The sequence below is a fragment of the Alosa alosa genome, chromosome 11, assembly GCF_017589495.1.
Source record: "Alosa alosa isolate M-15738 ecotype Scorff River chromosome 11, AALO_Geno_1.1, whole genome shotgun sequence".
Lineage (NCBI taxonomy): Eukaryota > Metazoa > Chordata > Actinopteri > Clupeiformes > Clupeidae > Alosa > Alosa alosa.
In genome coordinates, this window is record NC_063199.1 from 11,316,484 (window position 1) to 11,329,798 (window position 13,315).

At 40.6% G+C, this 13,315-nt stretch overlaps 1 protein-coding gene across 13 annotated transcripts in view; it reads left to right on the forward strand.

The window, feature by feature from the left end:
* The first annotated feature begins 675 nt into the window (after positions 1–675).
* LOC125303968 (calphotin-like) overlaps positions 676–13,315 on the forward strand; it is a 12,728-nt gene continuing 88 nt past the window's right edge. Inside the window, exons 1-25 of one of the 13 annotated variants that reach the window (XM_048257976.1) lie at positions 676–783; positions 895–1,003; positions 1,102–1,147; positions 1,762–1,927; positions 2,116–2,156; positions 3,573–3,779; positions 4,080–4,245; positions 4,444–4,563; positions 4,724–4,764; positions 4,870–5,076; positions 5,354–5,519; positions 5,747–5,787; positions 5,893–6,099; positions 6,420–6,582; positions 6,781–6,900; positions 7,061–7,101; positions 8,469–8,675; positions 8,996–9,184; positions 9,421–9,498; positions 9,580–9,636; positions 9,796–9,931; positions 12,701–12,835; positions 12,957–13,039; positions 13,133–13,191; positions 13,313–13,315. The exon at positions 13,313–13,315 is cut by the window's right edge and continues 88 nt beyond it. In XM_048257976.1, the coding sequence (XP_048113933.1) occupies positions 765–783; positions 895–1,003; positions 1,102–1,147; positions 1,762–1,927; positions 2,116–2,156; positions 3,573–3,779; positions 4,080–4,245; positions 4,444–4,563; positions 4,724–4,764; positions 4,870–5,076; positions 5,354–5,519; positions 5,747–5,787; positions 5,893–6,099; positions 6,420–6,582; positions 6,781–6,900; positions 7,061–7,101; positions 8,469–8,675; positions 8,996–9,184; positions 9,421–9,498; positions 9,580–9,636; positions 9,796–9,931; positions 12,701–12,835; positions 12,957–13,039; positions 13,133–13,153 (2,766 nt within the window). In that variant the 5' untranslated portion in view covers positions 676–764 and the 3' untranslated portion in view covers positions 13,154–13,191; positions 13,313–13,315. Of the gene's footprint in view, positions 784–894; positions 1,004–1,101; positions 1,148–1,761; positions 1,928–2,115; positions 2,157–2,266; positions 2,474–2,797; positions 2,964–3,167; positions 3,266–3,425; positions 3,467–3,572; positions 3,780–4,079; positions 4,246–4,443; positions 4,564–4,723; positions 4,765–4,869; positions 5,077–5,353; positions 5,520–5,746; positions 5,788–5,892; positions 6,100–6,419; positions 6,583–6,780; positions 6,901–7,060; positions 7,102–7,207; positions 7,415–8,468; positions 8,676–8,995; positions 9,185–9,420; positions 9,499–9,579; positions 9,637–9,795; positions 9,932–12,700; positions 12,836–12,956; positions 13,040–13,132; positions 13,192–13,312 lie in introns of those variants that run through there. The other 12 variants (XM_048257983.1, XM_048257975.1, XM_048257982.1 and 9 more) reach the window with 12 other exon arrangements.

Consider the following 13,315-nt stretch of genomic DNA (forward strand, 5'->3'; position numbering starts at 1 on the left):
ACTACTATATCATTATTCTTATGTTTTTATGTTTACATGTTTTACATTTCTATTTCATGTATGTAAACATGTGCACAACTGTGATGTACCCTTTCCCTGTAATCCTGACACCATTAATAAGGGAGGTTGCCACAATGTGTTACCCCAGGATTAAATAATGAATTTAATTCATTTAAAATGTCTTGTAAAATAAGCCAATTTACGTAAAGACACTCCGTGAGACTGTACCATTAAAATAATTACACACAAATCTAAACTACACTAATCTAATATTGATTAGATTAAGGGAACAGAATTACACAAGGAGGGCCCAGATATCCCAGGAGAGGATGTGATACATACAGAGACAAAGAGCAGGGAAATGGGGGAGGCAGTACTGAGGCAGGGGTCAGGCCATGCTGAACAGATGGGGATTCAAAGGAGAATAGTGTTGTACATGGGTGATTTAACACATTTTTTTTCATAACTATACAGACCTGTAAATCATGTCATATTGTCAACTCTTAGATTTGCTAATTCTATGGAGGAGGGTGATCCCCTGAGGACTCTTTATCAGATAGAGTCTGGAAGAATACCAGATGTTGCCCCGGTATGCATTCTCTAGTTGTGCTGGTTCTGTATTTGTGGTGTGAGAAACATATTTTGACCTTTACACAATGTCAAATGGTTCCTCTTCCAGCATTGTGGTGAAAACTGGTACACTCATCTGGCCTCTGTTTTGACTGCCGGTGTGTCCGAAAGATCTACGGATCACAACAGCAAAAATGATGGGAGAAAGCTTGAGTAAATATGAACAATTACTATTGCTTTACTTTCTTAATGCAATTTCTTAAAGACATTCTACTACATTCTACCATCACAAACATTAATGACTAACCTTGAGTCTGTCATCAGGATCGAAGGGCATGATGGAAGCATCCCATTTTTGTTTTGTGGCTGCTCAGATCCAGCTGGGCACACTATATAAAGTGCCATTAAAAGTTGAAATTGACCCTGACCAAAGGTGAGAGGTGGAGTGATGGTGTGTATGCATTTGGTGATATCCAGGCAAATGTATCAATGTATTTACCGGTACAGCATGTCTTTCCTTCTACCCCACAGAACTCCTCTTGTTCTAGAAGCAACGAAGGTTCCACTAGCTTTCAAGGTTTGCCTTCTTAATTACCATCCTTATAAATTGTTTAAATGTGCTCTTGCATTTCTGTCTCTGAAATATATAAGCCTCGTTTCCATTGGATTGCAAATTTAGAAAGTGGAAAAATTACAGGCTACGTACGTTGGCCCTCTCAGCCGTTGTGTCTCCATTACAAAAAGGGATCGTAGCGGGATTTGCCAGAGGTGACTAGATCACCACCCAAGCTCATTACCAGTCTACTTTTCATACATTCTTGTCCTTGTTCTTGTCATACTTTCTTCTCTTGTCTTATTTTCTATCTTCTGCTAGTCATCACTCTTCTTCGACTGGCTTTTAAAAAATGGCGCTGTTGTTGTAGCACGAGGGTCGACCTTTATTTACGTGACATCCCGCCTTTAGTCATATCAAATCAGCATTGAGGATTTGTTCGCGATCGAAAAATAGGCTACCTTTCACTGGGTAAGTATTCCTTTGGCCCTGAAAAAGCCTCGAAATAAGCCCTTAAGGGCAGGGTCTGTGAAGGGAGACACACCCAGACGGGTAAATTTACCGGATCAATTTGTTGATGGGTTGAGGCTATTTTAACTCTTATTCCAACAAATTCAACATATCATAATCCTTGTCAGAAGGAGGTGACGGCGGCAAAAGCCGAAGATCCTACTCTCGCTGACATGGAGGCTTCAGTGCCTATCTCTGCAGGGCCAGCACAAGTGCCCATCCCAGCACCAATGACCATTACCGTCCCATTCGGAAAAGTGAAGCAGTCATATGCTGACCACTATCATCTGAATAGTGAGTGTGTTTGTTTATCTCATAACGGTGTTTCTGAAAACCATTGCCAAATAGACTCCATGTAGCTGATCAGTCTGGAGCTGACATGTCCCATAATATCTCTTAGAATCAGCTGTAGGTTCAATTAGATGTAGTTTACCATACTATGGCAAATGCATTGATGGATGTATCTCGATTCACATTTACAGATGAGACTGGACAGTGCATAAAAACGACTCTGTCTGCTCAGGTATCACATAATTGTTCAATTCAAAAGTAAAAAAATACATTTCTGTTTTAAATGATACAAATTCAAACATCTTCAAACATCAATATGTCACACCTGTCTCCTCTCAATAGGAGGTGAAAGCTGTCTCTCCTGCTCCTGATGTGGAGGCTGCCCAGTCACAGTCTCTGATAGAGCAGAAGCTTCTGAAACCAGCTGCTGATAGTGTCACTGGCACTCCATCACTCAGAGGAGTGAACACTGTGGATCTTGGCAAGATGAAGGCAGTGAGTCCTCCAGTAACAGCTGCCTTCACTAAGGATGACGCACCATCCTTTAAGGTTTGGATGAAGATCCTGGATAAAACAAACAAATGTTACTGTATGTCTTATTCATCACAAGATTACATTCCTTTTGCTGGAAAAAGCTCACAGATTTTACAAGTTGACTTTAAATTAAATATCATCTGAAATAAGTAACTACGGTAATAGGATGATGTAAGGACGAGACAATGTTGTGCAATCAGTTTCATTTGTGATCCAATAACTGCATTCAAAAGGAAAACGTACCTTTTCTGAAGGGTTATCTTGAACTTACTGTCACAAATGTAACCATTACAAGCTATTTTAACTCCAACAAATTCAACATATCATACCCCTTGTCAGCAGGAGATGATGGTGGCAACTGCTGAAGTTCCTCCTCTCGCTGACATGGAGGCTTCAGTGCCCATCTCTGCAGGGCCAGCACAAGTGCCCATCCCAGCACCAATGACCATTACCGTCCCATTGGGAAAAGTGAAGCAGTCATATGCTGACCACTGTCATCTGAATAGTGAGTGTGTTTGTTTATCTCATAACGGTGTTTCTGAAAACCATTGCCTTGGAAATAGACTCCAAGTAGCTGATCAGTCTGGAGCTGACATGTTCCATAATATCTCTAATCAGCTGTAGGTTCTTATGGGATGTTTAGAATGTTTACTGGTTGATAGCAGACATATGAACGCAGCTCTGGTCCTCCTTTCTCCAATTATGTGGATGTATTTGCAACATCAGAGCTGACAGTGCAAGTCGCCCCACCCAACATGCTGGACCTCATGGCACCAATGGCCATTCCTGACCTCATAGAAGATCAAGGTTAGTCACACAAAAGCACACTGTGCAGACATCCATTAGTGTCCATGGCATCTGTGTGAAGAAGTCATTTGAAAACAAAAAGTATGGCTGACAAAATTACATGTAGTTTACCATACTATGGCAAATGCATTGATGGATGTATCTCGATTCACATTTACAGATGAGACTAAGCAGTGCATAAAAACGACTCTGTCTGCTCAGGTAATCACATAATTGTTCGATTCAAAAGTAAAAAAAAATACATTTCTGTTTTAAATCATTCAAATTCAAACATCTTCAATATGTCACACCTGTCTCCTCTCAATAGGAGGTGAAGGCTGTCTCTCCTGCTCCTGATGTGGAGGCTGCTCAATCACAGCCTCTGATAGAGCAGAAGCTTCTGGAACCAGCTGCTGATAGTGTCACTGGCACTCCATCACTCAGAGGAGTGAACACCATGGATCCTGGCAAGATGGAGGCAGTGAGTCCTCCAGTAACAGCTGCCTCCACTAAGGATGACGCACCATCCTTTAAGGTTTGGATGAAGATCCTGGATAAAACAAACAAATTATATGTCTTATTCATCACAAGATTACATTACTTTTGATGGAAAAAGCTCACAGATTTTACAAGTTGAATTTATTTAAACATCATCAGAAATAAGTAACTACGGTACAATAGGATGATGTAAGGACGACACAATGTTGTGAAAAAAGTTTCATTTTTGATCATTTGCATTCAGAAGGGTTATCTTGAACTTATCTTGAACTCACAAATGTAACCATTACAAGCTATTTTAACTCCAACAAATTCAACATATCATACCCCTTGTCAGCAGGAGGTGATGGTGGCAACTGCTGAAGTTCCTCCTCTCGCTGACATGGAGGCTTCAGTGCCCATCTCTGCAGGGCCAGCACAAGTGCCCATCCCAGCACCAATGACCATTACCGTCCCATTGGGAAAAGTGAAGCAGTCATATGCTGACCACTATCATCTGAATAGTGAGTGTGTTTGTTTATCTCATAACGGTGTTTCTGAAAACCATTGCCTTGGAAATAGACTCCAAGTAGCTGATCAGTCTGGAGCTGACATGTCCCATAATATCTCTAATCAGCTGTAGGTTCTTATGGGATGTTTAGAATGTTTACTGGTTTATAGCAGACATATGAACGCAGCTCTGGTCCTCCTTTCTCCAACAGGGCCCAGGGGGAGGTATGTGGATGTATTTGCAACATCAGAGCTGACAGTGCAAGTCGCCCCACCCAACATGCTGGACCTCATGGCACCAATGGCCATTCCTGACCTCATAGAACATCAAGGTTAGTCACACAAAAGCACACTGTGCAGACATCCATTAGTGTCCATGGTATCTGTGTGAAGAAGTCATTTGAAAACAAAAAGTATGGCTGACAAAATTACATGTAGTTTACCATACTATGGCAAATGCATTGATGGATGTATCTCGATTCACATTTACAGATGAGACTGGACAGTGCATAAAAACGACTCTGTCTGCTCAGGTAATCACATAATTGTTCAATTCAAAAGTAAAAAAAATATATTTCTGTTTTAAATCATTCAAATTCAAACATCTTCAATATGTCACACCTGTCTCCTCTCAATAGGAGGTGAAGGCTGTCTCTCCTGCTCCTGATGTGGAGGCTGCTCAATCACAGCCTCTGATAGAGCAGAAGCTTCTGGAACCAGCTGCTGATAGTGTCACTGGCACTCCATCACTCAGAGGAGTGAACACTGTGGATCCTGGCAAGATGGAGGCAGTGAGTCCTCCAGTAACAGCTGCCTCCACTAAGGATGATGCACCATCCTTTAAGGTTTGGATGAAGATCCTGGATAAAACAAACGTTATGTCTTATTCATAACGAGATTTCATTCCTTTTGCTGGATAAATCTCAAAGATTTTACAAGTTGACTTTAAATAAATATCATCTGAAATAAGTAACTACGGTACAATAGGATGATGTAAGGATGACACAATGTTGTAGGAAAACGTACATTTTCTTAAGGGTTATCTTGAACTTACTGTCACAAATGTAACCATTACAAGCTATTTTAACTCCAACAAATTCAACATATCATACCCCTTGTCAGCAGGAGGTGACGGTGGCAACTGCTGAAGTTCCTCCTCTCGCTGACATGGAGGCTTCAGTGCCCATCTCTGCAGGGCCAGCACAAGTGCCCATCCCAGCACCAATGACCATTACCGTCCCATTGGGAAAAGTGAAGCAGTCATATGCTGACCACTATCATCTGAATAGTGAGTGTGTTTGTTTATCTCATAATGGTGTTTCTGAAAACCATTGAAAACATGTTCATTGCCTGTAAATGTTTAGAATGTTTACTCCATGTAGCTGGTCAGTCTGGGCCCAGCTGACATGTCCCATAATATGGCCATTCCTTAGAATCAGCTGTAGGTTCAATTAGATGTAGTTTACCATACTATGGCAAATGCATTGATGGATGTATCTTGATTCACATTTACAGATGAGACTGGACAGTGCATAAAAACGACTCTGTCTGCTCAGGTAATCACATAATTGTTCAATTCAAAAGTAAAAAAAATACATTTCTGTTTTAAATCATTCAAATTCAAACATCTTCAATATGTCACACCTGTCTCCTCTCAATAGGAGGTGAAGGCTGTCTCTCCTGCTCCTGATGTGGAGGCTGCTCAGTCACAGCCTCTGATAGAGCAGAAGCTTCTGGAACCAGCTGCTGATAGTGTCACTGGCACTCCATCACTCAGAGGAGTGAACACCGTGGATCCTGGGAAGATGGAGGCAGTGAGTCCTCCAGTAACAGCTGCCTCCACTAAGGATGACGCACCATCCTTTAAGGTTTGGATGAAGATCCTGGATAAAACAAACAAATTATATGTCTTATTCATCACAAGATTACATTACTTTTGATGGAAAAAGCTCACAGATTTTACAAGTTGAATTTATTTAAACATCATCAGAAATAAGTAACTACGGTACAATAGGATGATGTAAGGACGACACAATGTTGTGCAATCAGTTTCATTTTTGATCCAATAACTGCATTCAGAAGGAAAACATACCTTTTCTTAAGGGTTATCTTGAACTCACTCTCACAAATGTAACCATTACAAGCTATTTTAACTCCAACAAATACAACATATCATACCCCTTGTCAGCAGGAGAGAGCAGCAACAGCCGAAGATCCTCCTCTCGCTGACATGGAGGCTTCAATGCCCGCCTCTGCAGGGCCAGCACAAGTGCCCATCCCAGCACCAATGACCATTACCGTCCCATTGGGAAAAGTGAAGCAGTCATATGCTGACCACTATCATCTGAATAGTGAGTGTGTTTGTTTATCTCATAATGGTGTTTCTGAAAACCATTGCCTTGGAAATAGACTCCAAGTAGCTGATCAGTCTGGAGCTGACATGTTCCATAATATCTCTAATCAGCTGTAGGTTCTTATGGGATGTTTAGAATGTTTACTGGTTGATAGCAGACATATGAACGCAGCTCTGGTCCTCCTTTCTCCAACAGGGCCCAGGGGGAGGTATGTGGATGTATTTGCAACATCAGAGCTGACAGTGCAAGTCGCCCCACCCAACATGCTGGACCTCATGGCACCAATGGCCATTCCTGACCTCATAGAAGATCAAGGTTAGTCACACAAAAGCACACTGTGCAGACATCCATTAGTGTCCATGGCATCTGTGTGAAGAAGTCATTTGAAAACAAAAAGTATGGCTGACAAAATTACATGTAGTTTACCATACTATGGCAAATGCATTGATGGATGTATCTCGATTCACATTTACAGATGAGACTAAGCAGTGCATAAAAACGACTCTGTCTGCTCAGGTAATCACATAATTGTTCGATTCAAAAGTAAAAAAAAATACATTTCTGTTTTAAATCATTCAAATTCAAACATCTTCAATATGTCACACCTGTCTCCTCTCAATAGGAGGTGAAGGCTGTCTCTCCTGCTCCTGATGTGGAGGCTGCTCAATCACAGCCTCTGATAGAGCAGAAGCTTCTGGAACCAGCTGCTGATAGTGTCACTGGCACTCCATCACTCAGAGGAGTGAACACTGTGGATCCTGGCAAGATGGAGGCAGTGAGTCCTCCAGTAACAGCTGCTTCCACCAAGGATGATGCACCATCCTTTAAGGTTTGGATGAAGATCCTGGATAAAACAAACATTATGTCTTATTCATCACAAGATTACATTCCTTTTGATGGAAAAATCTCAAAGATTTTACAAGTTGACTTTATTTAAAAATCATCATCTGAAATAAGTAACTACGGTACAATAGGATGATGTAAGGACACAATGTTGTGCAATCAGTTTCATTTTTTGATCCAATAACTGTTCAGGGAAAACATACATTTTCTTAAGGGTTATCTTGAACTTACTGTCACAAATGTAACCATTACAAGCTATTTTAACTCCAACAAATTCAACATATCATACCCCTTGTCAGCAGGAGAGATGGTGGCAACTGCTGAAGTTCCTCCTCTCTCGCTGACATGGAGGCTTCAGTGCCCATCTCTGCAGGGCCAGCACAAGTGCCCATCCCAGCACCAATGACCATTACCGTCCCATTGGGAAAAGTGAAGCAGTCATATGCTGACCACTATCATCTGAATAGTGAGTGTGTTTGTTTATCTCATAATGGTGTTTCTGAAAATCATTGCCTTGGAAATAGACTCCATGTAGCTGTGGTCAGTCTGGAGCTGACATGTGCCATAATATCTCTTAGAATCAGCTGTAGGTTCTTATGGGATGTTTAGAATGTTTACTGGTTTATAGCAGACATATGAATGCAGCTCTGGTCCTCCTTTCTCCAATTATGATGTATTTGCAACATCAGAGCTGACAGTGCAAGTCGCCCCACCCATACCTCATGGCAAATGGCCATTCCTGACCTCATAGAACATCAAGGATCACACAAAAAGTATCCATTAGTGTCCATGGCATCAAGAAGTCATTTGAAAACAAAAAGTATGGCTGACAAAATTACATGGACCATACTATGGCAAATGCATTGATGGATGTATCTCGATTCACATTTACAGATGAGACTGGACAGTGCATAAAAGCGACTCTGTCTGCTCAGGTAATCACATAATTGTTCAATTCAAAAGTAAAAAAAATACATTTCTGTTTTAAATCATTCAAATTCAAACATCTTCAATATGTCACACCTGTCTCCTCTCAATAGGAGGTGAAGGCTGTCTCTCCTGCTCCTGATGTGGAAGCTGCCCAGTCACAGCCTCTGATAGAGCAGAAGCTTCTGGAACCAGCTGCTGATAGTGTCACTGGCACTCCATCACTCAGAGGAGTGAACACTGTGGATCCTGGCCAGATAGAGGCAGTGAGTCCTCCAGTAACAGCTGCCTCCACCAAGGATGATGCACCATCCTTTAAGGTTTGGATGAAGATCCTGGATAAAAAAAACAAATGTTATGTCTTATTCATAACGAGATTACATTCCTTTTGCTGGACAAATCTCAAAGATTTTACAAGTTGACTTTAAATAAATATCATCTGAAATAAGTAACTACGGTACAATAGGATGATGTAAGGACGACACAATGTTGTGCAATCAGTTTCATTTTTGATCCAATAACTGCATTCAGAAGGAAAACGTACCTTTACTTAAGGGTTATCTTGGACTCCCTGTCACAAATGTAACCATTACAAGCTACTTTAACTCCAACAAATTCAACATATCATACCCCTTTTCAGCAGGAGGAGACAGCAGCAAATGCCGAAGATCCTCCTCTCGCTGACATGGAGGCTCCACAGTTACAGACTCTCATTGATCCGTTGCCGGTGAATACTCCGAAGCAGCCTCATGTTGGTCCTGGCAGCATGAAGACAGTGAGTCCTCAAGTGAAGACTGCTTGCACCAAGAATGACGAACCATCCTTTAAGGTTTGGATGCAGAAACTGAAAAACTGAAATAATTTTCATAATTTCCTTTCTTGTTTGTGATGTTATTCTGGCTTATTCTTACATAATTTTCACTGAATTGGTCTTGCTGTAAATGCTTTATCTAATTCAAGTTCCTAATTAATTATCTAGTTCAGTCAGTAATCATTGTTGTGTTTTTAGGCTATGTGATTACTATAGCTTCTGCTTCTGATTGCGTTTTCATGTATTTGCCACAGAGATATTGTAGGGGCTGGCTCTCGTGGATAATTCCTCGAAAGAAAGAAGCTCATCTCCCTGATGACAAAAACAAATCTGTAAGCAATCTAGTTTGTAAAATAAAACCTGCTGAAATGGTATGAGGAAGATGTTAAACAAATGTTAAAAAATTCTTACAGATTTTTTGGGATGAGTCTAAACAAAAATGGGTGGATCGGAATGAACCAGAGGAAAAGGTAACCTATTAAATGAGCAATGAAAATGAAATAGTCAATCAGACAACTATTGCCAGTAATCTTTTATTACACTCTTAAATGAAAACGAAATAGTACCCGAGGTTTACACAATGAAATACCAGTTCATGATTCTCTTACTGATTTTGTTCTACTCAAAAGACCAAAGCCGTCCCACCACCACCCATGGGCCCTCCACTGATGCCCCCCAGGAACACAGGCAGTCCAACAGGAAGTGGTGGTCCATCTACTGCACTCCCCACCAATGGACCACCAGTCAACATGTTCCGAAGAATTGGTGAGTTCATCTTCAGTGTGCTATTACAGTTTTTTCTGATTGCTTAAGCACATTTGTTGTAACTATGGCTTTTTTTGCAAAACCCTACACACAAATAGGAAAACCTTTCACCCAATCAGCAAAACATTGTAGTTCTCTTGCAAAAGCGAACACACCTTGCTTAACTCTTCACACCTTCGTAAAAATTGTGTTTTTCGTATCAAACAGTAAACACAAGCCATCACAATAGGAAGCACACAATGTGCCAACTACACACTGATGGTATGAATAAAAAACACATCTGGCTTTTGCTTTCTCTGTGCACAAGGTAGACAATGTCAGTTTGAGGTCATACTTTTGTCATAGTTCTGTAAACATACAGGGATCCAAACTTCAAGTATTTGTGCTTATTTACACACATCAAAACAAACACAAGTGTGTTTTTCCAAGTCAAAACACAAAATAGCAATTTCACTACAAGTCAAAACACGAAATAGCAATTTCACTGAGACAAAACAAATCAGTCTACATCGTGTCGTCTCTCTCAAAATTTCGTCTACATCACATGCAATGTCCTAGTCCAAGGCACCGGGGAAAATATATTGTGGAATGCCGGATCCAGGCCTGACATGACAATATCCCCACATGTAGACTGATTTTTTTGCCTGTAAAAGGGCTATTTCTTTCTCTTCTTACCCTTCCTCTTCCTCCTCCTCATCCTCCTCTTGCTCCTCCTTGTCCTCTTCCTCTAACTTCACCTCCTTGTCCTTGTCATCCTCTCCCTCTCACTTCTTCACCTCCACGTCCTATTCTTCAGCCTCCTCTAAGTCTTACTCTTCTCACTCTTCCTGCTCCCTCCATCGTACCCATTGTACATTACCTGTGGCTTATTTATAGTGCTTAGGCTGATTGCAAAGTGAACTAATTATCTAAAACAGTTTTCACATGAGAAAGTGTGCCAGAGAGTTGGCAAAATAGTGAAAATAATAGCCATAGATGTGTATAGATTTGCTAGGAGTGTGTTGATCATTTGGAAATTGAGTGTAAAGCATGAGTTGTGTTTACAGTTCTGCAAAAAGAGTGCTGTGCAGTGAATTGTGCCTACAGTTGTGCAAAGTGTGTGTTACAAAATTGCAAACTGAGTGCAAAGCAGTGTTTGTGCTTTTAGTTTTGCGAACTCAGTGAGTGGTTTTGCTATACGTATTAATAGTTTTAGAAATTGTGCTATAAGAATCACAGTTGTGTTTAAGCATTCAGAAAAAACTCCAGACTGAGAGATGTCTTGTGCTGAAAGTCCTGTCTTAACAACATCAGATCACTTGTTTGGCAAAATCATCCTTAACATTTTGCAGCCAAGTATAATTGTTTTAACACATTTGACCAACATCAGACCATGATGCATCATATTTTTCATCATTTGACATTTTTGAGCAATCGATTTGTAAATCTGGTATGAAAAGGGTTTTGTGTTAAGTGTTAGCACATACAGTAACTCAGCCATATTGAAGCCAACTTGTTTTAGTGAATAACATGTTCCAGTACCAGGTCATTTACCCCCACCCCCACCCCCCCCAACATTCTAAATCAATTGTATGCACCATATTGCTATGTGGCATAGTAATGTTACACCATTTCAAAGCTTTGACTCTTGGGAATCCAAAAATGCCAACTTTTTTCATGTACAATCTGTATAGTGCTGTACATTCTCAAATGAATCTTATTATGTCTCAATTAAATTTGATCCAAAATGCCCCCCTCCCCCTCCTCTGCTTTTGGTGCTACTCTGACTTCTGGCTGCAGTGTAGCTGCAGCACCATATAGTATGTAGATGCAACATATTGGGTACTGAAAATTGAATCTTCATGTTGTATTATCCAATATTAGTTGTACAGATGTATAGTTTATCTTATACACAACCATTAAACAAACAAAGTAAATACAAAAATAGAGACTTTTTTGTAATTATTCCATATTTTGTGTAGTCAGTCTATATCAGAACACCTGACATACAATCTAAATAGTCCACAAGAAACCACAAAGTGTTACCTTTCATCTGAGACCAGGATTATGCTTTTACACCAAGAGGTTGCCACACAGTACGCCTTTTATTGTCAGTGTGCATTTTGGGAACCTAAAAGTCCTATGGGGAGTTTCCATAGGGCATTTTACAAAACGCATGAGCATACCTTGGCAAATAATAGTCCAAAGCAGTCACATTTTTTCTATATTGATCAACTTTTGCATACAGCTTTACAAGACCTGCTGCTAGGGCTCAGTTGTGTTTCTAAGTCATCTCAAGTGACCTAGAGGACTGAAACGGTGGTCAGTTCAGAGATATTTGTTATCCAGCAGAAATATAAAACAGTATTCTAGCCTCTGTAAGTATTTTTTTTTTAAGTATATTTTTTGGGCTTTTTATGCCTTTAATTAGATAGGATAGTGGAGATTGACAGGAAGTGAGTGGGAGAGAGAGTCGGGGTGGGATCCGGAAAGGACCACGGGGCGGGAATCGAACCCGAGTCGCCGGCGTACGGTGCAGGTGCCCCAGCAAGTTGCGCCACTGCTGGGGCCCCCACAGCTATTCTGATTGTTGTCCAAGAAACTACAGTGTCTAAGCTTTCCAAAGAGGTCAGGCATTTGATTATAGGCCAAAGTATGTAGGAGCAATGATCTCCTAAGTAGATGATGTACAATGCCGGGCAAAATACTCAAAATGGGCCATATGCAGAAGAATTTAACAACAAGCTACTGACATCAGTGGTCATCTTGTGTGTCTTCTTCACTATATAGGAAATAAGAACCGATATGTTGACATCATGAAACCAAGTGGAGACAACACTAAGCCTGTGGAGTCTTTCGTTTCACCAAGCATGCTGACCCTGTGGACTCCTGTGGTCAAGACAAATATATTCAACCCAGCTCAAGGTCAGTCGTAGATGTATTGTCCTCCTTTTAGGCATTGATTGTTTCATTCCAAGGCAAAGAGGCAATTTTTGATGTTCCTGCAACTGGATAGAAATGGCTGCCTTGTTTGTTTTGTAAACAGTGTGTTCAGGGGATATGGTTGAAAGCGTTACACAGCTTTGTCCACCTTTGGCTGAGCTCTCAAGACCCCCTACTGAGACTGAGGTAACGCTTACACACCAGTCATATACCATTAGTAAGAAAATAGCAAATGTAGATGTTTCTGATATATTGCAATGCTGATTATTTGGTCAACAGACTGTGCATGACCCTGCTTAGGGATTTTAATCCTTCTATAGATCAACTACATTTTGGTGGTAAGTTTCTGTCAGTAAAAGCAACCTGAAATTGCAAATTCATTTTTGCATACTTTAACTCGCATTGCATTTTCTCAGTTTAATCTCAATGATTTTGTTTGTTTGTCTGCTTGTTTTACAGCCT